The 27,518-nt window shown below is 42.5% G+C and overlaps 1 protein-coding gene across 1 annotated transcript in view; it reads right to left on the bottom strand.

Moving 5' to 3' along the window:
* Nucleotides 1–23,875, bottom strand: part of LOC126232622 (coagulation factor IX-like) — a 79,442-nt gene extending 55,567 nt beyond the window's left edge. The window contains exons 1-3 of the mRNA XM_049942809.1: nt 23,824–23,875; nt 15,511–15,591; nt 3,268–3,404 (exon numbers count right to left, since the gene is read on the bottom strand). Of these exons, the coding sequence (XP_049798766.1) occupies nt 3,268–3,404; nt 15,511–15,591; nt 23,824–23,875 (270 nt within the window). The remainder of the gene's footprint in view (nt 1–3,267; nt 3,405–15,510; nt 15,592–23,823) is intronic.
* Between the last annotated feature and the right edge of the window lie 3,643 nt (nt 23,876–27,518).

The raw sequence follows: 27,518 nt of genomic DNA, 5'->3' as shown, positions 1-27,518 counted from the left end.
TACACGTTCATAGGAATTCTGCCTATTTACGTTAGAAATACTCCTGCTTCTTGGATTGGTGCCCTGTTTGCAATGTAGAAGTATTATTTGGTGTAGCTTGGGTTCACAGGATTAAATACATAACTCTGGTTGCAACAAGCTGGGTATTTGACCTTAAATTTATTTGAACGTCTTTTATCGATGCCCTTTGTGTTCAAGTGTTCTTTAATATTGGCTCGTTGCCTGCTCTGAGCCAATAACTGAATGTTTACAAGGTTGTCTGCAAACGTCTAAACATCCGTTTGTGTTAGTTTATTGGTATGAAACATCTGCTAATGGAAATACACTCCTGGAAATGGAAAAAAGAACACATTGACACCTGTGTGTCAGACCCACCATACTTGCTCCGGACACTGCGAGAGGGCTGTACAAGCAATGATCACACGCACGGCACAGCGGACACACCAGGAACCGCGGTGTTGGCCGTCGAATGGCGCTAGCTGCGCAGCATTTGTGCACCGCCGCCGTGAGTATCAGCCAGTTTGCCGTGGCAGACGGAGCTCCATCGCAGTCTTTAACACTGGTAGAATGCCGCGACAGCGTGGACGTGAACCGTATGTGCAGTTGACGGACTTTGAGCGAGGGCGTATAGTGGGCATGCGGGAGGCCGGGTGGACGTACCGCCGAATTGCTCAACACGTGGGGCGTGAGGTCTCCACAGCACATCGATGTTGTCGCCAGTGGTCGGCGGAAGGTGCACGTGCCCGTCGACCTGGGACCGGACCGCAGCGACGCACGGATGCACGCCAAGACCGTAGGATCCTACGCAGTGCCGTAGGGGACCGCACCGCCACTTCCCAGCAAATTAGGGACATTGTTGCTCCTGGGGTATCGGCGAGGACCATTCGCAACCGTCTCCATGAAGCTGGGCTACGGTCCCGCACACCGTTAGGCCGTCTTCCGCTCACGCCCCAACATCGTGCAGCCCGCCTCCAGTGGTGTCGCGACAGGCGTGAATGGAGGGACGAATGGAAACGTGTCGTCTTCAGCGATGAGAGTCGCTTCTGCCTTGGTGCCAATGATGGTCGTTTGCGTGTTTGGCGCCGTGCAGGTGAGCGCCACAATCAGGACTGCATACGACCGAGGCACACAGGGCCAACACCCAGCATCATGGTGTGGGGAGCGATCTCCTACACTGGCCGTACACCACTGGTGATCGTCGAGGGGACACTGAATAGTGCACGGTACATCCAAACCGTCATCGAACCCATCGTTCTACCATTCCTAGACCGGCAAGGGAACTTGCTGTTCCAACAGGACAATGCACGTCCGCATGTATCCCGTGCCACCCAACGTGCTCTAGAAGGTGTAAGTCAACTACCCTGGCCAGCAAGATCTCCGGATCTGTCCCCCATTGAGCATGTTTGGGACTGGATGAAGCGTCGTCTCACGCGGTCTGCACGTCCAGCACGAACACTGGTCCAACTGAGGCGCGAGGTGGAAATGGCATGGCAAGCCGTTCCACAGGACTACATCCAGCATCTCTACTATCGTCTCCATGGGAGAATAGCAGCCTGCATTGCTGCGAAAGGTGGATATACACTGTACTAGTGCCGACATTGTGCATGCTCTGTTGCCTGTGTCTATGTGCCTGTGGTTCTGTCAGTGTGATCATGTGATGTATCTGACCCCAGGAATGTGTCAATAAAGTTTCCCCTTCCTGGGACAATGAATTCACGGTGTTCTTATTTCAATTTCCAGGAGTGTATTTTTATCCCTGTTTTGGCTGATACTGTGTTCGTTAATATAAGATGAACCTGTACCACTGGACTCAGTCGAAGGTTGTTTGTGACCATCACTTAAATAGTTAAGTTTTTAATTCTAAAATGGTGTTGTTCATTTGTTTGATTTCTTATATTAAATTCTCAATCTCTAATTCTAAAATTGTACAGTTCGTTTATTTGCATTTATTGACGTTTCTCACTATTACTAAAGATGTCCTAAGGAAATTCGTAAATATTTGCAGCACGATTTTTATAAATAGTATTTTCTGGTTCAGTTTTTGGAACCTGGCGTCTTACCACTCACTGCTAACAGATCGTGTTTACAGGAGTGTGTGTTGTCATATTAGAAAAGGCATAAACATTAAATTTATTGTTGCAATTTTTCATTTTTCGTTCGCTATTTTAGTGTTTTCTGTTTCCAAGAGTTTCGGTTTTCATTAGTGAGTATGATGGACGTAATAGGGAGTGGGCATGTGCAGAAGGACTTAGCGCAGCGACTCATTGATACAGTGGGCACCACACTGCAGTTGAGTCCCGCGACCTCAGCGATGTAGGACAAGAAACCACTGTCTGTTCTAGGTGACTCACCAGTGATCAAAACGACTTCAGACTGTTTGACGGTAATGTTCCCTCGCGGGTTCAGTTGCTTCGATTTCGAGCTCATCTGAATCACTTCAGGGCAAAGTTGCTCATATACAGTACAATCTATTGATTGATTGTGAAAACATAAAGTGATTATTCTGACTTAATAGTAGTTAGTCTGTGGATGAAAGCAAACCACGCTGCCGTCGATAAATGGTATCTATCGCCAGTTGGGGAGTGCGCGCTGTAATTTAACTTTCGTGAGCAAAAGGATCTACAGCTGTTCACGTTAATTAGGGTCTACATCTACTTTATGGGCCTACAGCGGTGAGTGTAGGGAAGGCTACAGATAATATCGCTGCTTTGGATGTGGAAAAGGAAATGTAAGTGACGAAGAGCGAAGTGGCAGGGCTAGTAAGCAGACCAGAGATATCGTACAACGAGTAGGCCAAAACTGCGATCTGATTTACGACTGATACTCTGGTTGATGGTTTTTCTGATGACTTTCGTAACAAAACTCGCATATTGCTAACTAGTTCACAGGCAGTACTGGAAACTCTTACTGACCGTGACAAAAAACAAATAACGTAAAGTGGACGCGGGTTTTTTGAGTGCTATTGACAAGATGGAGCTCATAAGCTATCCAGTTTCGTTACGATCTACGAGACGTTTTTGTCTTACACCAACGCAGAATCAAAACAACAGTCAAGCTTTGGTGCAATGCTGCTTAGGCAAAACCAATATAAAACTCAGCAATCTACTTACTATATTCAAAAAATTGCTGGCTACCATCGTCAGGGACGAAGAGGTCATTCCTTAGCATTAAATACTGATCTAGTCACAGGAGCTTATGAGTACCTTCGAACTGGAACTGAAAGCTGCAATACAGACTGGCGTGTGCTGACCCACTGCTTCTACTCACCCAGTAGTCACCGTGCGATTCTCTCACACAGTGAGCTGCAGTCATTATGAATTGAGACGCGATGAGCGAACCACTGCAGACGAATTTTTTGTTGCTTTTCTCAATCAACTCCAAGGATACCACGTACCGGTACGACCCTAAAAGAAAAATGGGAAACTCTTAGGCATTTCTTAGAGTAGCATAGAGCTGTGCTGTTATAGTAAAGTGAATACCTATTAGACTAATTACAAATTACACTTAGAAGCCAGAGAAAGCGGTTGTTGTTGTTGTTGTGGTCTTCAGTCCTGAGACTGGTTTGATGCAGCTCTCCATGTTACTCTATCCTGTGCAAGCTTCTTCATCTCCCAGTACCTACTGCAACCTACATCCTTCTGAATCTGCTTAGTGTATTGATCTCTTGGTCTCCCTCTACGATTTTTACCCTCCACGCTGCCCTCCAATGCTAAATTTGTGATCCCTTGATGCCTTAAAACATGTCCTATCAACCGATCCCTTCTTCTAGTCAAGTTGTGCCACAAACTTCTCTTCTCCCCAATCCTATTCAATACCTCCTCATTAGTTACGTGATCTACCCACCTTATCTTCAGCATTCTTCTGTAGCACCACATTTCGAAAGCTTCTATTCTCTTCTTGTCCAAACTGGTTATCGTCCATGTTTCACTTCCATACATGGCTACACTCCATACAAATATTTTTAGAAACGACTTCCTGACACTTAAATCAATACTCGATGTTAACAAATTTCTCTTCTTCAGAAACGATTTCCTTGCCATTGCCAGTCTACATTTTATATCCTCTCTACTTCGACCATCATCAGTTATTTTACTCCCTAAATAGCAAAACTCCTTTACTACTTTAAGTGTCTCATTTCCTAATCTAATCCCCTCAGCATCACCCGATTTAATTTGACTACATTCCATTATCCTCGTTTTGCTTTTGTTGATGTTCATCTTATATCCTCCTTTCAAGACACTGTCCATTCCGTTCAACTGCTCTTCCAAGTCCTTTGCTGTCTCTGACAGAATTACAATGTCATCGGCGAACCTCAAAGTTTTTACTTCTTCTCCATGAATTTTAATACCTACTCCGAATTTTTCTTTTGTTTCCTTTACTGCTTGCTCAATATACAGATTGAATAACATCGGGGAGAGGCTACAACCCTGTCTCACTCCTTTCCCAACCACTGCTACCCTTTCATGCCCCTCGACTCTTATAACTGCCATCTGGTTTCTGTACAAATTGTAAATAGCCTTTCGCTCCCTGTATTTTACCCCTGCCACCTTCAGAATTTGAAAGAGAGTATTCCAGTTAACGTTGTCAAAAGCTTTCTCTAAGTCTACAAATGCTAGAAATGTAGGTTTGCCTTTTCTTAATCTTTCTTCTAAGATAAGTCGTAAGGTTAGTATTGCCTCTCGTGTTCCAACATTTCTACGGAATCCAAACTGATCTTCCCCGAGGTCCGCTTCTACCAGTTTTTCCATTCGTCTGTAAAGAATTCGCGTTAGTATACGCCTGCCTAATATCGTATAGGGCCCCCGAGAGCACGCAGAAGTGCCGCAACACGACGCGGAATGGACTCGACTAGTATCTGAAGTAGAACTGGAGGAAATTTCACCATGAATCCTGCAGTGTTGTTCATAAATCCGTACGAGTACGAGTGGTGGAGATCTCCTCTGAACAGCACGTTGCGAGGCATCCCAGATATGCTCCATAATGTTCATGTCTGGGGAGTTTGGTGGCCAGCGGGAGTGTTTTAAACTCGGAAGAGTCTACCTGGAGCCACTTTGTAGTAATTGTGGACATGTATGGTGTCGCACTGTCCTGCTATAGTTGCTCAACTTCTAACACCGTAGCTCTACTGCTCTACCGATTTATTTTGCCTTTTGTTTTATTTAATGTTATATCGTTGAGTTTCTGTAAATGTTGTTGGATTGAATCCATACCATGAGAGTGTTTATTCTTTTCTCTGTTATAAACTTTGATGTCTTTTAGAATGTGGGAAGTTAGAACTATGTAATATGTACGATTTGAGCAAATGATTTGTTTGTCTTTCTCACTTAACGTCTTTGGTTATCTTTGAGGATGAGTAATTTTGTTTAAATAATTTTTTTATAGAAATGTCAATATGTGCAAAGGTTCTGTTTTATTTAAAATATTTGTTTGCTGTTATGTAAACTGCTGACCTTCACTTAGGGTTCTTAGTTATTTTGTATGTAAAAATTGTTGTGGTTCCCCTTGGGAACGTAACTGTGTAGCATGCGCAAATTATGGTTGGCCTAGGTAGAAAAGGTGGAACAAAGTGTCAGTCGGGGACGAGCTACCAAACTATCAACTGCTCATGTAAAAGTTGGGTATTGTGCTGGTTCCGAGAGAGGCTTTTCTGTGACGCTTTCCAATTCCTCGGATGGATGGATAAAGAGCTAGAACTATTCTGGCATTGGTATCTATCATCTCCACACAGACATGACAGAGTCCAGCAATTCTACCTGCAAATCCACCTACCAACATGCAATCGCCACCACATTGTGCAGTCACTGTAATGGAACACTAGAGTAATGTACAGTCAAGGATCAGCTTCTTGGATGTGTTAGTGTGCTCAATAAGGTAATTTATAATTGAATTTATGTACCTATCTGAATTTTTTTCCATATCATAACACCTCTCAGGTTCCTCTCCGTTTGAACTGAAGTGATTAGCGAGTGTCCTTACTGAAAGAACATGAAAGCCTAGTGTCTTACTAATTAATGCCTCTTGAACATAGTAAAAAGAAAGTTAAAGTTAATGTGGCAAGAGAGTGAGTTAAAGTAAATGATGCTTGCTGAAAATAATTTTCCTATTAAAACTGCTTAGTAATATGTTGTTGCCAACTTATAAAGTAAAAGTTCTTAAAATTGAGGCTTATAAAGTTTTATTTAGTACATAATCACATTGCTGCCTGTTGTAAATCGCAAAAGGTGAGTCAGTATCTTACAAATATGTCAATTTTGTGTTTCACTGTAGTAAAAGTTGAAAACTGCAACTGTAGAAAGTTTTATACTCATGCTTGCTAAGCACTTATTTATTTTGTGTATTGAAAGTGCATATTAATAGTGTAATAGGATCCACAGGTTGTCCTTCATGCTCATGATAAATAACAATTAATAGAAACACCACTATCTATGAAAACAATAATTTCTTTATTCAAAAGACAGTGAGAAGCAACCTGTTAGTGAATTCCACTTAACTTTCATTCTAAATAGAAAAGTATTTAGCTGAGAGAGGCTTAACCTGTGACCAGTTCATAATTTTGCAGTGAACTACATTTACAATCTTATGTCAGCTAGGAAAATGTTTGAAAAGTAATACTGAACCTATGTCCAATTTGTGATTCTACAGTGAATATTAATAGTAATGTTATAAAGACCATTCAGTCTGAATAAGCCCTGTAAGAAATGGTGTGTATTGGTATCTGCTATATTTATGCAAATAGTTTGTGCTGCTCTAGCTGTTAGTTCCAACCTTAACGTTAACATATGCAGGTGTCAGAGTTCATTGCACTCGCGTGTAGCAAAGTATAGGTTGTGTTTGTCCGTTAATGTTACTAATAACTATTTTTTTGAACAAGAATGTTAATCATTCTCTTGCCTAATTAGGCTGGCGACCGTTTTCTTTATTCTTTGAACAGCTGGGTAATATATTATTTGTTACTGTTTAAATATTTACGTATTTCTGACTTTCACTTCCGATAAGCCACCTCCGTGAGGCACAACACGATCAACATAACAAAATTCCTCTCAGAGGGTAACACTGCTCTGTTGATTTATACCATAATTGTTTTAACAAGATAGTTTTATTTCACGACCTGCCTCCAACTTTAGGGTTATGGTATAGCATTAGCGGACCTTAGTGTTATACGTGGCTTTTCCGTGGCAGGACTATTTGTTCTTTGGGGCATAGTACATAATAACCCAAACTTGGTATTTGATTTTACAAGCTACGTAAATCCGTATTGCAGTGTTATATGGCGCCGCGTGACAGGACGTTATTTAGTGTACAGCTATAGACGTAAAAAAAGTTATAAGTATTTAGCATTTTACAAACATAAAGTTAACACAAGACGTCCAGCGGCACGAACCTTACATTATTTGACAGAACGAATAGTGATAGATCAGCTAAAATTGAAAGTATAAAGATATCAGTACTTAAAATTAACTAGGGACAGGAAACTAGAAATAAATCCAGACAAGCGAGGACAGAATGCAATCGAGAGCAGTTCAGGCAGCACACCAACAGATGGCATTACGAGCTAATTAAATTACGTACGATATCACGCGGAGGTAAATAAACAGATCGAAGCTATGAATGTCGCGCATACTAAGCAAGACAATATAGGCGATGTTGTCGAAGACAGTGGCTATGCTACAGAATCGCGGGATATGTTTGAATCACTAAATACAGAAAGGAAAGTAGGATTTGAACATGAAAAGGTGGCAGAACCTAAACTTGGAAAGAATCCACATATTCACGAGAAATGTGAGCCTCAGTTTAGACCGGCTCTTCCCACCCAGCGCTCGGCATTTCTCCTACAGTACCTGTCCATAACCCTCACCAGTACAGCTCTCCGCATGTGTGGCCTATCGACTGTGCATCCACTGGCCACAGTATTTTGTGCGAACTCTATCTACGTGGTCTCTGGTTTGTCTAGCGTAAATCTTGAATCCTAAGGGCTTATATTTCAGATACCTATGGAGTTTAACAGAAAAGACGGCAATGAGGAGTAGAGAATCTTCGAATTCCACAATATTTTGCTTTCAGCTCTACACACCCATGGCAACAAGTGATTACAAGGCATTATAAATTTCCTACGAAAAGGAGCTAGTTAAAGTAAGGTTTTACATAACTTATGCTCTTTTGCGTTTGGCCAGATAAATAGTAGTAAACCTGCTGAACTCTTACTTCTAGTAACATTCCAATTTCCAGTTAAATAGAAACAACTTTTTCATTTTTTTTGCTAATAACATTTAAATTACACAATACAAGCCAATACTTTCTCGATAAACAATAAAAGCATTGCTAAGATATTTTTAACGGAATGAGTAAATAATACTCACACATTCGTTTTGTCAATAAAAACGCCTTTTCTTGCTGAAATTTATTTTACTTGTTCCAGATGCATTTCGCCTTTCACTTTAAGGCATCTTCTGTGGAACCTAAAATGATGCAATTTTGTTCTGATATGTGATATTTATTGATTGCAAAATGATACACATCTTATCTTTACGTAACATAGTTGATAACTTATAGTTATTAGAGTTTTTGGCTGACGTCTTAATTTCCTCTCATCTAGTCGCACCAACTTCACTTAAGCGATGCAAGCACATTTTACGTTTCGAACGTTTTCCTCACAACTTTCAACTTCTTCACGCTAATTGCTGTGGAACACTATTATTCTTTTGTCATTAGCTGTAGATATTTCACCAAAAACTGATTTTAGGTAATAACTAATGTGTGTTTACTTTATGTTTCTTCCTGTTTAGTTTGTTTATATACATGTTGTCCAGCTAACGAAGCGTACACTGAAATCTAACGTCTGTTAGTTTCTGTTCTTTAAACATCTGTGTGTGTGTGTGTGTGTGTGTGTGTGTGTGTGTGTGTGTATGGGTGGATGGATGGGTGCATGGGTGGGTGGGTGATGCAAATGTAATAGCTGTCACAGAGTGGCGGAAAATTATTGCAGATTTGAGTTTTGGTTTAAATGGTTTTTAGAGGGTTCCTGGTAGAATGAGGGATAAGGGGTTGCTTGGTATTATTGTGATAATAATGTGTTGTAGCGCTATTCTACTATTTTACTACCTGAACAAGGTAGTATTGTTCTTGGCCTCCCATGACCATTATCAGAAACATGGGATGATTTGCAGTACAGAAATGCTGTTGTGACTAAGGAAAACGCATCATACTGTGATTGAAATGAAATGAAGTGATCGTGTGCCATTGTTGGCCGGGATGTCCCATTCAGGTTCAGCGGCCAAGTGCAAGTCTTATTTCATTCGGCGCCTCGTTGGACACCTTGCGGCCAACGGTGAGGATGAAATGATGATGACAACACAACACTCAGTCCCTGAGAGGAGAAAATCTCCAACCCGGCTGGGAATCAAACCCGGGCCCAGTGCATGGTAGGGAAGCACGGTACCACTCAGCTTTTTATCATTATTATTATTCCACAAAAACAGCAACATAAATGGCTAGCTTACCATGAAATGACTAAGGTGACAGATAATTGCAGTCATATATTACAGCATTCATAGAATGAGGTATCATATTCAGTCTTTAGCAGTAGCACATATTTAGTACCTTCACTGTCACCTTCACCTGGTGGCACATCAGCATGCACATTTTCTTCTTCTGCAGCCTGAGGTTCCTCATCATCATTTCCCAGATCCAGATTAATCATTCAGTAAATTCTTGAAGTGTGTTTCTTCCAGGGTAAATTGCATGAACAGAAGAGCAGTCTTGACAGTGACATCGCAAAGTCCTTTACTGCCTCGTTATTTTTTGTCAGTTTCAGCCTTCTAAACGCATCGTTAGGGCAAGATCTTTCATTATAACAGACACCAAATTCTATTGCTTGAGCCTTGTCCCACAGTTGCGCAGGGTCAGCGATCGTTAATCGGATTTCGCATGTTAATGTTTAAGGGCTGGCCGGATGCCCTTCCTGCCGCCACCTTGTACCCCCCGGGACGGATTGAGTGTACCCCAACTGTCTGCGTCGAGTGTATCCATGGAATAGTGCGAAAGTGTTCAGATGTCTGTGAGCCATGTAACTGAGGGGGAACATGGGGACCAGCCCGGTATTCACCTAGCGGGATTGGAAAACCGCCTAAAAACCACATCCAGGCTGGCCGGTACATCAGCCCTCGTCGTTAATCCGCCGGGCGGATTAGATCCGGGGCTGGCTCGCCTACACGAGTACAGGAAGCAGTGCGTTAGCGCTCTCGGCTACCGTGGTGGGTTTATAACAGACACCAAAGATTTGCTGTCATATTCTTGTATCTGCTGTACTACTGATTTATTTGTTATGTGTCACTTATAGGTGAGGTTAGGGTCGAGAACGCGCAGCAGAAGCAGTGGGGCCTCTCCGCGGCACAGCTAGTGCTTCGTAGCCCAATGGAATGTACATGTTTCTAAGCTATACCCATTCTGTTGAAGACAATTTGGAGCATGTTACCATAGTTCTTATCGTGATTCTGATACTTAAGTGTTTTCACGAATTAATTTTCCATATACATCTTCTTTTCAACATGTTCATCGCTCCCAATATTGTTAAATATGTAACTTGTATATTTGCCCATTAACCAAACCACTGCATTATTTTTTGCATGACGGTAGTAACTTTCTTATGGTCTAAATAAAATATTAGTCGGTACATCGTTTGCTCAAGTTCTTCTTATTTGAGCAATTTTCTCCCTGGTCCACCTCCAGTTGATAATCCAATCTCCACATGTGTACCGATGAGGCACACAACCAACGAGGTTGTATTTGCTGCAGAGTTCAATGGGCAGTCCGTCAGGTGCTGGACATTTCATAGCGGGGGAGCTGCTCACGATTTCCAATACATCTGTCTTGCTCACGTCCGAATAAATGTTCTCATTATCATTTCGCTATTTTCGTGGAAGATATTTACCAAAGAGCTCATCGTATTCTTCTTCGTTTGTTTCCCCTGACGCATACATACCTTCACAGTACGCTGAGATCTCTTTAATTATTCCCTTCTGGGTGGTGATGATGGTACCATCATCGATTTGAAGTGCAGCCATGAAACTTCTTCTTCTATTCTTGGCGTGTCTGACAAAGTGGTACAATGCGGCAGTCTTATCTTCAATGACCTACTTTGTTTTGGATTTTGTCTTAAGTCCCTTCAGTTCCTTACGTTTCAGACTTATTAACTTTTCTTTTATTTGCTTCATGTCTTTTAATTTGTAGGAATTGCATCTGTCTGATCGCAGAAGTATCTTAGCACGCTGTAGTAGAATTCTACAGTCTGTTTCTTTCTCTGGACAAATCTATACTAAAAGATATTAAAACTTTCTTTAGCTTCGGTATCGCTCGTTCGGTCCACCGTTCAATCACACTTGGAAAGTTGTTCAGTGAGCGGAGACACAATTCCCAAGCTCTGGTTAGGGCATCTTCTAAGTCTTCTTCTGATAATAACGATATATTTAGATTTCACTGGTTTGTTACTCGTCGGGTAGGTTGTGGTGTTAAATTTACGAAGGTTAACAACTCACTGCGATCGGAAAAACTAACGGAAACAGTTTCTGTTTTCAGTACTTAGTCTCCAAAATTTTCCGTTGTGTTAATTCTGTCAATTTTGCTACAGGACTTCGCAACAATACGAGTGAAGTTCACCATTATTGGATATTTTATTTCCCACACATCTTTTAATTTTAAATCGACAACAAGACCTCAATTAAAATCTCCCCCGATTAAAAGTTGCAGGGGGTTTTTCCTCACTAAATAAATTACGCTTTCTTTAAAGAATGTGACTCTTGCAGCTCTGTTACTGCTGTCAAAAGGCGCATATAAATTGACAATAGTAACTCCTGCTACATTTATTCCAACACCTGGCCCCCGTTCTAATTAATCAACGTTATATACGGGAATGCCTTCTCTAACTAAAAAGGCCATGCCAACACTCGTTTCAGTGGAAATATTGTCAAAACCAACATAATTGGGAAAGTTTAATTATGGGGATACCACTTCTTGTAGGAGAGCAATATCCGTCACAGACTCATGCAGAAACTGTTTCAGAGCTGGCCGAGCGGTTCTAGGCACTACAGTCTGGAACCGCCCGGCCGCTACGGTCGCAGGTTCGAATCCTGCCTCGGGCATGGATGTTTGTGATGTCCTTAGGTTAGTTAGGTTTAAGTAGTTCTAAGTTCTAGGAGGCTGATGACCTCAGAAGTTAAGTCCCATAGTGCTCAGAGCCATTTGTTTCAGAGCGGCTATTTTAACATCCGACTGTATCTTATTAATATTGAACGTGGTAATAGATATGACTGTAACATAGGGGAGTGACGTTTCCTCTTTCTTTTTTTTCCTAGTCTAGTTTTGCATGCCATTCCATACCGTATACTTCCTGAGAATCTGACGGTAGACTACTGTCCCGGTTTGCACTTGAACCTTTCTTTTTACTTTTCTTAGGTTTGCATTGACACTGGCCTTCACCTAATGTCTACTCCACCCACTCCCTGAGTAGTTTCCCACCGAGGGCGGCGTCGGTGGATCTGGGGGGCAGTCGTGTGCCGCCATCTCGTCTGCCAAAAGCAGCGTATACGTAGTTTACAAACATTCTTCCAATTTCCGGTCACTTCTGTGATCACTTTCATTTGCTGTTTGTTTGCTATATTCAGCTAAGCAGGTGGACATACTCTAAATGTTTTCATGACACTTGTGCATATAATATCAGGTGGCTCAGCCATTCCTCATGAAATACAACGATAGAAACTCACAATAAGCCGACCTCAGTGCCCTCATGCCTAGGTGAAATAATAGTATGGTCGACAAATACCTGTTGACGTAATCAGTGAATTTTTTGTTATACAGTTTTCTTTTCCACTTTGGTTTTTTGTGTGTTTTTTTTTCTTTCAGGGTTAGGTGCTCTTTTTATTATTAATTCTAATTATTTTCATGCCTTCTTCTGTAGGGGTTGGCTTGTGATTGTGTTTTCTTAGGTGTTCTGCCAATGTGGAGTGGTTTCTCCTATACTTCCAGGCTCTTATATATTGTTTATAGTTTAAATCAAACGTTCTGCCTGTATTTCCTACACATCTGCCACCACCTGTTACACTGCAATACAATATATACTGCAATACAATATATACTGCAGTGCAATATATATTGCAGTGCAATATACCTACTTTCTGGTGTACGACGATGTGTTTTGTTAGTTGTGGGGTATATGTTTGGTTAGAACTGTCTGTTGTGTATACTATGTATATGCCTTGTCTTTTGAAAATTACAAGTCAGTATCTAGAGAAGAGAACATCAGAATAATTAGAGTAAACAATAAAACAACACCTTTTAACACCGCAAGAAAATTACCACATACAAAAACCAAAGCAGAAAAGAAAAATCTGTTGAATGTGAAGAATGCATAACAAACAACTCATCCTTTTACGTTAATAGATAAAACTGTAGAATAACACTCCAAGAGGTGATTACTATAGCAATAATATTCCTCAGCCGTTTCCCCTCACTCTTCCATGAACCTCTGCACAAAATATTTAAACCAAAATTCAAACCAACTATACACAATACTTTTGCTCCTCTCTCTGGCAGCTGTTACACTTACATTCAATTTTCTACAGCTCGTCATGACTAATCACACACACACACACACACACACACACACACACATACACACACAATTCATACATATACTATATCTCTGTCTCTCGCCTAAGACTCCAGCATGCGACCAGATGAGAGGAAACGCAAATGCCAGACAAAAACTCGAATAACTGTAAGTAATCACTTCTTAGCATAAAAAATAAGACGTGAAGTGTTTTATAGTCTGTCAGTGTCACATATCAAAACGAAATTATATTATTCTCCTCTCCATTGAAGATGCCTTGAAGTAAAAGGCGAAACACGGCAGGAACAAATAAATTTACCGCGGAACGAAAAAGGCGCCTTTATTGACAAAACGAATATCTCTGGACTTACTGCGGATAGTGGCCACGCAAACGAACCTGTTGACAATCGCATTATCTGCTAACAATCATGAGTAAATTTTTGCCGACCTATCTCTGTAGTGTTATGAATGTTACCCTTAATGAAATTATTATTTTGCATTTGGTATTCAGATTGCTAAGGATTCCTTTATCGATTGTCATTTATTATTTGAAGTTCACTGTTATTATTTGAGTTTACATACTGTAATTTTGTCATTTGAAGATAGCAAGTGAAGCTGTGGACGCTAGAATATGGAGTGGTAAATTTCAGACATATACTTATGTTTGCATTCAGTAGAGAGATAACAGCAGTGCTGGCAGCTAGAAATATTTGTGCCTTGTATGGTGATAGTTCCACTAGATAAAGCATGGCACCAAAATGGTTTTCTCAGTTTAACGAGGGTCTTTGTGACATTAGAGACTCTCCATGTTCAGGAAGACCCTCAGGGTTTGATGAAACGTCAGTGTACTAGAAAACTGGCAAATGTGATGAACTGTGATCATTCCACCATCGTACGACATTTTCATGTGATGAGGAAGGCTCAAAAATCGGTTGTATGGATACCGCATGCTCTAAGCCAAAACCACAAAAATCAGAGGGTGGTAACATGTGCATATCTGCTTGCCTCACATCGATTGTCTCGTAAATAACGCCTACCATTCCTATGCTGCATCGCTACTACTGGCGAAAAATAGTGTCTTTATGCTAACATAAGGAAAACAAAGTAATTGCTGAACCCAAACACAGCAGAAACACCCCATACAAAGACCTGCACACTTCACAAAAGATAATGTGATGCATCTGGTGGAACAGCGACGTTGTGGTGCACTACGAATTGTTCCATCGAAGTGTAGTCATCACTGCTGACATTTGTAGTCAACAAATAGACGTCTTGCAGACGCAGTCGAATGACAACGACCAGGAAGACTGCGTGAACTGTACCTACAGCAAGATAACGCCCGGATGCATTCCGCTAGACTGACAAAAACACCATAGAAGAGCTGAGTTGGGAATTCATCCGCATCCACCTTTTTCACCTGCCCTTGCGCTCTCAGATTTTCAGGTTTTTTTTTTTTTTGTGTCGAACATACTTCAAGGAATTTCCGTTCTGGATAAAAATGCGCTCTGAACATGGCTCAACGAGTACTTCGTCTGAAACCCATTTGCTTTCTACAGACGTAGAACGGGAAAGTTATTCCAGAGTCAGCAGACTGTTGTAAATATTGATGGTGAACATGCCCCTATATCATCGACCACTAAAGTTTCTGTTATGAGTATCTGTTGTAACTTATGAAAAAGCGCTACGAATTCATGCACCAACGCAATAGTTCTACTACTACTGCTACATAACATCGACTACGAATATATCTGTGCTAGTACTTCAGAAATTTACTTTATTTCGCTCCAGCGAGTGCTTACAACATAATGCTTATCGTTATGGTTTTGAAGAGTTTATGAGTAAGAAGGGTACTGAACAAATGTATGGGTTCCTAATGAAAAGGTAAATGCGAGGAATCCTAGAATACTTACCTGGTCTGGCAGGCTCCCCCCCGATTCCATCACACTTTTTCAGTGATGGCTGCTGTAGCACGCTGTCCTCGGCAACGCCAGCTGAAAATAGAGACCAAAATTATTCTCCAGCTTCCAAAGTCACTTCAGCTGCTAATATTATTAATGTGGAAGTGGAGTGTGTTGTGTACATAGTTCCGCATAGTCAGTGCGTACACAACTTTCCCACTAGAGCGCGCCCCGCTAAGCACAACAGCGCAGGCGCAGCGCTCGTCCGTCTCCGCACTACGAGGTGGCGCTGCCATAGAGACGGACCAAATTCTGCTTCCACCGATCCGCGTATTAATGTGCAACGCAGCCAATGAGATCGCCGCTAATGTAGAAGCTTTTCTCCTCGCGGATCACACTCGCGCAGTGATACCTGAACGCTCAAGGTATTATAATGAGTGTACAGACGAGTGTGCAGACCTCCGATTAGTCAGTCTGCATTTAGCTGCACCTGTCTGCATTAGTCTATAGTCAAGTTCCAGTCTGCGCCTAATAAGATTACCATATTCCTGTACATAGCTATGAAGATAAATGACTAGACACTTTGTCAAGTATCAGAGATATGTGAGAACAAGATTAACGTACCAAGACCAAAGGAACTTAGATTGTCAATTGTAAACAGCATCCAGAATTAAGTTAAGTAATTTCTATGCTTTTATTATTTTAGTAAATGTGTGTGAAAATTAATCAAGTTCTGTTTCAAGTTGGTCACCGTCAATCTGCTACTCTAAGCGTGCAAGTGGCATTTCTATCGTCTGACCTAACGGCAGAAGATAAACACGCCACAATAAGACCACGAGACATATTACTGACACTCGCCTACTTCGTTAGAGCGACAAGCCAAATAATCTGATGGTGTGTGTACCGAAGGTCTTACAGTACGCACACCACAGAGTGTAACCTTCGTGAATCAGAAATGGAGATAGGAGCTTAGATCAGGCAGAAAAAGCCATGAAATTTGGAAATATCATTATCAGATGACAGCTCTTGGCACCGCCGGTCACAGCGCCATCTTAATTTCGGTTTTATTTTAAAGTGTGGTTTTAGCTGAGGCTGTTATACTTACCTTAAGCCAATGAGATGATTGTGATGAGGCGTTTAGGGCGTAGACACCAGCATATCAAGTTCCCACACTTGCGGTTGCCTATTTATTGTTGTTGCTAGTGTCACAAATGTTGAGAGAAGCTGCCAGCAGCACTAACGTGAGAAACTTACGCGACATTGGTGGTGCTATGTATCTGTTGATTGTGCAATCATAACTTTTGACGCGCTGAAATACACTTACAATAATATACGTTTCACTTTTCTGATAAAGATCTGCTGCTTGGGCAGCAAATCTAAACGTTTTATGGAGTTATTAATTTCATACTTATTACAATGCTGCCAATGTTATGGATTAATAAAGCAGTGGGAAATTTGCACAGATCGAACAACGGGAAAAGGAACTGAATGCTGATGGAATGATTGCCTAGACATAACATACCTGAGAAAATTAGTTGGTTTCAAATCTGTTTCTGGCAATATGCCTGTGGCTGGCAGTGTCTGGATTAAACAGTTAGGTATTCCATGACCTAGCTGCATGATATAAGGTAGTATGGTGAACAAGCTTATTTACCAAATTCATACGAGGGTTGGAATTTTAATAGCGGCAACTATTTATAAACAGCTCGTACAAAATAGATACTTGTTTCAAAGTTTTACTGACCTTCAAAATAGTCACCAGCAGTGTGTATAACCAGTTGCCAGCTATATGGAAGTCGTAGGATACTCTTACAGTGCCAGTTGTGTTGACAGTTCGAACGGAGCGGTCTACTGTCCGACGAATTTATAGCAGTTCTGAAGCGAATGCCGTGAAGTGTTTCCTTCAGTTTGGAAATCGAATTGAACTCACGAGGGCTTAAGTCAGGGGAGTGGAGTAGGTGATACAGCACTTAGCAGCCCCATCAGTCAAATAAATCAGTAACAGCTTGCACTGTACGTGCTTGAACAATGTCCTGCAAAATGATGGTCAGATCCTGCAGAAAGTGTCATCACTTCTGTCTCTAAGCTGGTCGTAGGTTGTGTTCCAAAAATGAACAGCATAGAGACAGAAGTGATGACACTTTCTGCAAGACCTGACCATCATTTTGCAGGACAATTCTCAAGTACGTACAGTGCAAGCTGTTACTGATTTGTTTGACGAATGGGGCTGCTAAGTGCTATACCACCTACTGCACTCCCTTGATTTCATCCTTGTAAGGTAAACTCATTTTCTAAACTGAAGAAAACAATTCACGGCATTCGCTTCAGAACTGCTGTAAATTCGTCGGGCGATAGACCGCGCCGCTCGAACTGTCAACGTAACTGGAACTGCTAAGAGTATCCTACGACTTCAACACCGCTGGCAACTGGTCATACACAATGCAGGTGAAAACTTTGAAGGTAAGTAAAACTTTGAAACACGTCTCTATTTTGTTTGAGCTATAAATAAATAGTTGCCACTATTAAAGTTCCAAACCTCGTATAAATGTGACTACAACTTGACCGTTTACAGGCGAAATATTAGAACAGAAAGAAAAATCGTTACAGAAATAATTTTACAGCTGAAATAAGTTGCTGCGTGTTCGCTTAGTGAATACAATGGAGGTGTGGTGGAGGAGCAATAGGTTTACTCACAAAGGGCAGGTAGCATCGTTCTTGTTATCTGTTGGTTCAGTGAATGCAATGGAAGAGATGTGTAACGACAGGTTTACTGATGAAAGTTAGCTGGCATGGTCCTTGTTGTGTATCGGTTCAGAGAATACAGATGATGAGCTTTGCGCAGACAATTTTACTGATGATCGGCTGATGTGGTCCTTGTTGTGTGCTGAGTCAGTTTACGCAGTGTAAGCGTAGAGCAATGACAGGTTTACTGATAAAGGTCACCTGGCATGGTTTTTATTGTGCATTGGTTCAATGAGTACAATTGAAGAGCGGTACAACAACAGTTATACTGACAAAGATCAGCTAGAATGATCTTTGTTGTATGTTGGTTCTGTGAATGCAATGGAAGGGTGGGGCAATGGCTGCTTTATTGATGAAGCTCAGTTGTTGTGTGTTGGTTCGGTTAATACGATGGAGGAGTGGTGCAATGGCAGGGTTACTGATGCTTGTCAGGTGTCATGGTTTCTTTGATGGTGGTTCAGTGACTACAATGGGAGAGTGGTACAATGACATATTTACTAATGAAGGTCACCTTTCGTTGTCCTTTTTGTGTTTGGTTCAGTGAATACAATGGGAAAGTGGTGCAACAACAGGTTTACTCATGAAGGTCAGCAGGCACAGTCCTTGTTATGAGTTGTACAGAGAGTACAGTGGAAGAATGGTGCAATGACATTCACAAAAATGGAGGGCAGCTGGCGTGGTCTTGGTTGTTGCTGGTTCATTGAATTCAATGGTAGAGTGGTAGAATGACAGGTTTTACTGATGACAGAATGCTGGTAATATTGTGTGTTGGTTCAGTGAATACATTGGATGACTGTTGCTATGACAGGTTTACTAATGAAGGGTACCTGGCATGTTCCTCCTTGTGTGTTGGTTCAGTGAATACAATGGAAGAATGGTGCAATGAGAGGTTTACTGATGTTAGTCATCTGGCATGGTCCTTCTTATGTGTTGGTTCAGTGAATAGAATGGAACAGAGGTACAACAAGAGTTTTACTGATCACAGTAGGCTGTCATGGTCATTTTTGTGCATTGTTTCAGTCAACAGAATGGAAGTACAGTACAACGACAGGGTTACTGCTGCTCAGCTGGCATGGTCTTTGTTCTGTGTTGATTCAGTGAATACAGTGGGAAGAGTGGTACAGCAACGAGTTTACAGAAGGGGTTTAGCTGGTGCAGCCCTTGTTGTGTATTGCTCAGTGAATACATTGGATGTGTGGTGAAATGACAGGTTTACTGATGAAAGAATGCTAACATAGTCCTTTTCGTCAGTTGGTTCAGTGAATACTGTGTAAGAGACAAAAAAATGACAGATTTACTGATGAAGGTCAGCTTTATTGGTCCTTTTTGTGTGTTGGTTCAGTGAGTACAATGGAAGGGTGATGTAAGACAGGTTTACTGATGAAGGTCAGCTGGCGTGGTCCCTGGTATCTGCTGATTCAGTGAATTCAATGGAAGAATGGTACAGCGACAGGTTTACTGATGAAGGTCTGCTAACGAAGTCTCTGTTGTGTTGGTTCAGTGATTAGAAAGGAAGAGTGGTACAACAACAGGTATAATGATGAAGATCATCTAGCATGGTCCTTGTTGTATGCTGGTCGCGTGAATGCAATAGAAGATTGGGACAATCACTGATTTGCTGATGAAGCTGAGATGGCATGGTCCTTATTGTGTGTTGTATCAGTGAATAAGATGGCAGAGTGGTGCGATGGCATGTTTATTGATGCAGGTCAGCTGGAATGGTCCTTATAGGGTGTTGGTTCAGTAAGCGGGATGGAAGTGTGGTACAATGACAGATTTACTGATGAAGGTCAGCTAGCATAGTCCTTGTTGTGTGTTGCTCCAGTGAATACAGTGGAAGAGTGATGCAATGACATGTTTACTGATGAAAGTCATCTGGCACAGTCCTTGTTGTGTGTTGGTTCAGTGAGTACAGTAGAAGAATGGCGCAGTGACAGCTTTGCTGATGAAGGGCAGCGGGCATGGTCCTTGGTGTTCTTGGTGTTTGATGGTTCAGTGAATTCAGTGGCAGAGTGCTAGAGCAACAGTTTTACTGGTGTCGGACTGCTGGTATATTCTATGTTATGTGTTGCTTCAGTGAATACAGTGGACAAGGTGTGCAATGAGAGGTTTATTGATGAAGGTTATCGGGCTTGGTCCTTATTGTATGTTAGTTCAGTGAAAACAACAGAAGAGTGGTACAATCACAGGTTTACTGATAAAAGTTAGCTGTCATGGTCCTTGTTGTGTGTTTGTTTAGTGAATGCAGTGGAACTGTAGTACAACAGCAGTTCTAGGGATGAGGTTTAGATGCCATGGTCCTTGTTGTGTTTCGGTTCAGTGAATACAATGGAAGAATGGTGCAATGGCAGGTTTACTAGCATAGTCCTTGTCGTGTGTTGGCTCAGTGAGTACGAGGAAGAGTGGTACAAAACAGGTTTACTGACGAAGGTCAGTTGGCACGGTCCTTGTTGTGCATTTTCTCAGTGAATACAGTGGAAGAGTGATACGTCAACGCTTCGCGAGCTTTTCCCGCAGCGATGGCAACCATAACACAGTACCTCTGTATCTGAGACATATGACACACACTATGTTTTATGTTGTATGTGTTGGTGACTGGATATTACAATTCTTTCATTCTGTTGTGAAAGTACATTCACAGAAGAGTCAGACAGCATTGCTGAGACTGTATGTACCTACTACCGTGTGGCATGGTCTGTTAGACGATGCCTGTAGCCCTTGGAAATGAACAACATAACATGTAAAATAAGGTTCTCTAACTTCTGTCTTCACCCTACAGAACTGATTGCTCGTGTTGTCCAAATAATGGTACGATCCTGGATTACCACAAATGATTTTTGATTGGAATTTAAAAAAAACAGGAGCATACTCGAGATTTTTTGTAGTATTCAAACTATCCTTACTTTTTGAAAAAAAAACAATAGCGAATGGTGGACAAATTACTTTTCTTTTATTTACCCTTTTTATTTGATATTTCAATCCTAACTATCTTGAGACACACAATGGAAAGGAGTGAGGGAGTCTTCGAATATTTCAATCTTTGTTCGGTATTTACGTTTATTACTTATTAATCGGCTGTTTCACAAACCTATTATTCTGTGCGGTTTCAACAGTTCGGTTAAACTGTAGATGAAAAATCCGGTAAAACCGAAAACTGGTTGTTTCAGCGATAACCGCCATCCCTACTTTAAGTTGTCGTGCAGTGCGTAGATGCACGTGTAGGTGCAGAACAGAACGAGAGAAAAATAAGATACAAAGTGCTTGTTGTTGGCAACACTATAGCTTTCGTAATATCCGTAAAGTACCTGAAACTGTTACGACAGTTTGCTTTCGAAACGGCAAGTACTGTTGTCACATCTTTATAGATGTTTGTTGGAATATAATGGAGATAGCTACCAATGCTACCATGGTGGTTGCCTGCTATATTCCGAATCCACCTGGTCGCAGCAGGTCGTATGATCTGCAATGATTGCTTGTGGAGCGGACGTACTTCGGTCACACTTAACAATAAAATGTTAACTTCTGCTTTTCAGTCAATTTGAGGGGTACAAATTGAAATTTATCTACCTATTATCTAACATTTCCTAAAGGATGCAATCAACACTTCTCTTATGTCCAGCTCGTCACGTACGTACTAAGCGTACAGGAAATGAATCTGCCTTGCAGCTATCGGTGGAACTGTTTCTCTTATCGGGGACGCGGCATCTCAGTGAATATTTCTATCTACTAGAAACGGACTGTGACGGGAAGTAAATAATTATACGTTTTATGCGGAGAGGAAGAGAGAAACCTTTACTGTGAGTTAAGCATTAATTCGGTACTCTTTACAATTGTCCAGAGCTTCCGAAATCACTTAGCCAAGAGAGGTAATGCGAACGGATTTAATGTGTATTACAGCGATTATTCTGTTTTTAAAGTATTGCCAACATACTACAGTACTCCACTACATCTAATGATCTGTGAAAAATGTAAGCACCATGACAACAGTCGGTTAATCTCTCACAGTGCACTATTTTCAAAGGAACGGAACTAGTGAACTTATTGCTGGTAAACATTTTAGACTCTCATAAATTCATTCAGAACAGTGTGCGGCGCATATCAGAATACAATAAAACCCCTATCAGATCGAGAGCCTAATTTCAGCTGCAGCTTTCCCGGTGTAATACAAACAGTTGAAGGTACAGTGTCATTTGGATTGCAGTGTGAGGAGAGAAGGGACATACCGTTGGGACACAGATACGTGGACAATAACACAGTGATATTTCTGTAGCCATATGCCTATTACACGATCCACTTTTATAGCAGGCAACAATAAATATCTTTTCCTGTTCCGCAGGTGCTTGCAATTTCCCTGTTGCAGTCGTCCCAACTGATCAATGTTTTCTCTCGTAGCGTTTACCTTCAAAATGAGTCTTCAACGGTTCACTTTCAATCCAATCCAATCCTAAACTCGTAATATGCGTGTTGTTTCTGTTTCGTTCGACTGAATTGCAATTTCAGACAGCTCCCTCCAGAATGGCACTACACGAGGTAATGGTATCCTAACAGCTATGAATGTAACCATTGCAACACCACCCAGACGATAGCGAACTCGACATTTATACTTTTACTGACGAACTTAAATGCACCTAGTTATTTACTCTCTTTTTCTATATTACTTTAGTATATTTAATTATTAGTCCTGTCAATGATTCCCTTGTTTAATGTATCCGTATCATCAAGGGCCTATAAACTATTCTCACACATCCCCCCATCCGACTACTAAATCAACCCACCTCGTAACAAACATTTGATTTTAGAAAGTGTTTTAAATTCTTTTTAGTTTTGAAAAACTGTGAAAAATGCATATCACGGTTCTGTAATAAATGTAACCGTAAAATGTGCTCAACCAGACATTCATTTAGCCCTAATAGACAACTACAAATATACAGAGAAAGAATACAACTCCGTCTGCAAATCCTCGACCTCTATCTGCTGTTTCCGCCAGTATCACTGACAACACAGAGGGAACAGTTCTTTAGGTATGACTGTCTTTTATCATCACATAGATATTTACTTGGTAGTTTTTGAAGATTCTGTAATGATTATTTGTTTCGTCTATTTATATTGAAATACTCACGTGGTTGTATCGTAGAAACAAGAAAAATAAAAAAGACGTTATCAGCCAGTAATTAAATCTCCATGGGTAGCCTGTCATTTTGATCCGAAGCATTTATGGCTTTAGCCTCTCATGCTATTTATCGCAAACTGTAGCAAAAGGTGACGTTTGTGAGTTTCTGCGCTCGTATTTAAATTGGATTGGACGGTGACCGGATATACGCTTCAGCTTTGTGTATACAACACTTTGTGTTTCTTCTCAGTAACACTGCATTCGTGCAGGCACATGCTCACCGTGCACGCTGCCTTAACGCGCGCTGCCAGGTACATGCCGGTCAATTGATCTAAACTTGTCTAAGTTCGATCTAAAATGTTTTAACGTGTGTTCAGCTATCTGTGCGCAAAAGAGTACTAGCGATTACAACAACTGCAGGTGATATATGGTGTATAAAGATGCGGTGCTGAGCTCACCGTTAAGCATCTTACCTCTTCCCAACTCATCGTCTTGGGTTGTCTTTGGGGGCGGGATGCATTCCATGACGTTCGTTGCGTGAAAGCAAATCTTGCTGTCTTTTAGCAGAGTTTCGAACTCGCAGACACACTTTTTCTCTACGCATTTGCAATCTCCACCTGCGGACAAGAAAATGTATTACTTATCTTTGATAGTCGCAAAATGTCACCGACAAAGATGACTAAATATCTCTGTGGTGTGGATCTACGAGAGACTACTTACAAATTACACGTACATCCCATGTTACAATATTGCATAGTTACCTAAATGGCACCAACACGGGACACTAAAAGTATAGAAAGAAGGATGACATGAATGATGTGAATGATCACCGGTTTGACTCACTGGAGAACATCACGGAACTGTAGAAAATCTGAATAGAAAGACTCTTGAAATAGGCGCAGATAATCTTGTGAAAGCTTACAGGATTATTCGTAAATACCTCTAGAAGATGACTGTGCAAAAACAACAATATATACAGAAAAATGGTACATATCAGTGCACAGACCGTCTCTTCAAGGTTCGATTCGTATTATCCGCTGTGGCGTAGTTGCATAAGGAGACAGACGTTTCAGAAGATGTATACAAATTATTCTCTCTGTACTGCTGCAGCGAAATACACTCCTGGAAATTGAAATAAGAACACCGTGAATTCATTGTCCCAGGAAGGGGAAACTTTATTGACACATTCCTGGGGTCAGATACATCACATGATCACACTGACAGAACCACAGGCACATAGACACAGGCAACAGAGCATGCACAATGTCGGCACTAGTACAGTGTATATCCACCTTTCGCAGCAATGCAGGCTGCTATTCTCCCATGGAGACGATCGTAGAGATGCTGGATGTAGTCCTGTGGAACGGCTTGCCATGCCATTTCCACCTGGCGCCTCAGTTGGACCAGCGTTCGTGCTGGACGTGCAGACCGCGTGAGACGACGCTTCATCCAGTCCCAAACATGCTCAATGGGGGACAGATCCGGAGATCTTGCTGGCCAGGGTAGCTGACTTACACCTTCTAGAGCACGTTGGGTGGCACGGGATACATGCGGACGTGCATTGTCCTGTTGGAACAGCAAGTTCCCTTGCCGGTCTAGGAATGGTAGAACGATGGGTTCGATGACGGTTTGGATGTACCGTGCACTATTCAGTGTCCCCTCGACGATCACCAGTGGTGTACGGCCAGTGTAGGAGATCGCTCCCCACACCATGATGCCGGGTGTTGGCCCTGTGTGCCTCGGTCGTATGCAGTCCTGATTGTGGCGCTCACCTGCACGGCGCCAAACACGCATACGACCATCATTGGCACCAAGGCAGAAGCGACTCTCATCGCTGAAGACGACACGTCTCCATTCGTCCCTCCATTCATCCCTGTCGCGACACCACTGGAGGCGGGCTGCACGATGTTGGGGCGTGAGCGGAAGACGGCCTAACGGTGTGCGGGACCGTAGCCCAGCTTCATGGAGACGATTGCGAATGGTCCTCGCCGATACCCCAGGAGCAACAGTGTCCCTAATTTGCTGGGAAGTGGCGGTGCGGTCCCCTACGGCACTGCGTAGGATCCTACGGTCTTGGTGTGCATCCGTGCGTCGCTGCGGTCCGGTCCCAGGTCGACGGGCACGTGCACCTTCCGCCGACCACTGGCGACAACATCGATGTACTGTGGAGACCTCACGCCCCACGTGTTGAGCAATTCGGCGGTACGTCCACCCGGCCTCCCGCATGCCCACTATACGCCCTCGCTCAAAGTCCGTCAGCTGCACATACGGTTCACGTCCACGCTGTCGCGGCATGCTACCAGTGTTAAAGACTGCGATGGAGCTGCGTATGCCACGGCAAACTGGCTGACACTGACGGCGGCGGTGCACAAATGCTGCGCAGCTAGCGCCATTCGACGGCCAACACCGCGGTTCCTGGTGTGTCCGCTGTGCCGTGCGTGTGATCATTGCTTGTACAGCCCTCTCGCAGTGTCTGGAGCAAGTATGGTGGGTCTGACACACCGGTGTCAATGTGTTCTTTTTTCCATTTCCAGGAGTGTAGTTTGAGACCGGAGACAGCCAAGCCAATGAGCAGATCTCTAAAGTGGGCGGCTGTCACTCCTCCCCGTGTGTTCAGTGTCAGTGGCTTCAGTATGCTGTACATACTTATTGATGTTTGCTGCGTTACAAAAAGGGCCAGTTTTCAGCATCTGTAATGTGAGTTAAGAACGTGGAGAGATTCTCTATCAATTGGCATGTGTCTAGTTACTGTATATTTTATAGGTTTTGTACAGTCGTCTTCTAGAGCCCAGAAGGCAATTATGAATAAGCCTATACTTAAAACCAGTTTTAACTCAAGAATCTAGTGATATACTTCAGTCCACTACCTATTGCTCTCATAGGTACTGTGAATACATAATTAGACTAATTGTGGTATGCATGGAATCATTTAACGAGCCATTCTTCTCTGCTCGGTACATACACTTGAGGTTTTGGTAGACTATAACACGCGATGGCACCACAAAGTATAATCATCAAGCTGCATGGAGGCAATACAAGGTCAGCAGTATAACAAGTTGCACAATAAGTAAGAGACCACAGCTTGATATAGACTGAAGCTGGGAGGCTCATGTCGAGCCAGATAATCATACAGGAAAATGTAGACAGCAATGATGTTGGTGGCGCTAGTTTTAAGTCGGCAGGCATTGCCAGTGTTGCAGACCCATGCTGCAGCAAATGGTGGAGCCTTCGATGTCGATTCCGACATCTTCAGCTAGCCAAGCTTAGCTCAGTCCATCGCATAACATCTGTGGTTTGTCACCCCTGTTGCTGACGTGTAGCCAGTGGAGCATATGGGTATGGAGATGGTGAAAGATAATGGTAACTGTTGGCTTACCACACTCCTCCCCTCCTGGGTCAGGGAAGGAGGGAAACGACCTCACTACACTCAGCCTCTCGCTGAGTGGAGAAGAATGTGTGCGACCTCCATCTCCTCTGCAGCTCCTCCTGGTGGCTCTGGCTCCAGAAGCCCCCAGTCTCTGTGCACTATGAGCTAAGGCTGGAAGTGTCCTGGCGTGAGGTAACTGTGCTAAGCAGGCTGTGGTGGGAACACAGGTGAGACAGTGGACACTGGAGGCGATGTCATGACCACATCTGGGCTCCAGAGTAGCAGCTGCTCCGCTAGTGCTCCCTGTAAGTGTGTCCATGGCTCAGGTAACTATATGTGTTAGTCTGCCCTAGGGCAGGAAGCCGTGGCGAGGCCCGGCTCTCCACCTGTGGCTGAAGCGGCTTGGAACAACTACGACTGAGTTACTTCAGGGCAGCGGGGGGGCAGAACGAGGATGGTTGGAGTGGGCTCAAGGATGAGTTCTTCTTCTGACGAAGGATGGGAAAAAATGGGGTGCAGTGGAAGGAATGGGGATAAACAGATTTGGGATTCAATTGCGTAACTGAGGCTCCCCTGATGTCTAATGATGATCCAATCTCCAGTATTGAGCATAAAAATCTGTCGCCCCTGTTGCTGAAAAATGGTCACTGGGAACAACAGATCTTGTTGACCAAATCCCCAAGCCCGCACCTGTATCTCCAGCTGGATCTTTGGAGAGAACCAGGGGGCCTGCATACAGGTAGCAGTAAATGCAGGAAAGAATGGGGTTTACGTCCATGTAAGAGCTTTTCCATATTGTCA

This window comes from Schistocerca nitens, chromosome 1 (genome assembly GCF_023898315.1).
Source record: "Schistocerca nitens isolate TAMUIC-IGC-003100 chromosome 1, iqSchNite1.1, whole genome shotgun sequence".
Lineage (NCBI taxonomy): Eukaryota > Metazoa > Arthropoda > Insecta > Orthoptera > Acrididae > Schistocerca > Schistocerca nitens.
Note: the sequence above shows the minus strand (reverse complement) of the source record. Positions and strands in the feature narration are given on the sequence as shown.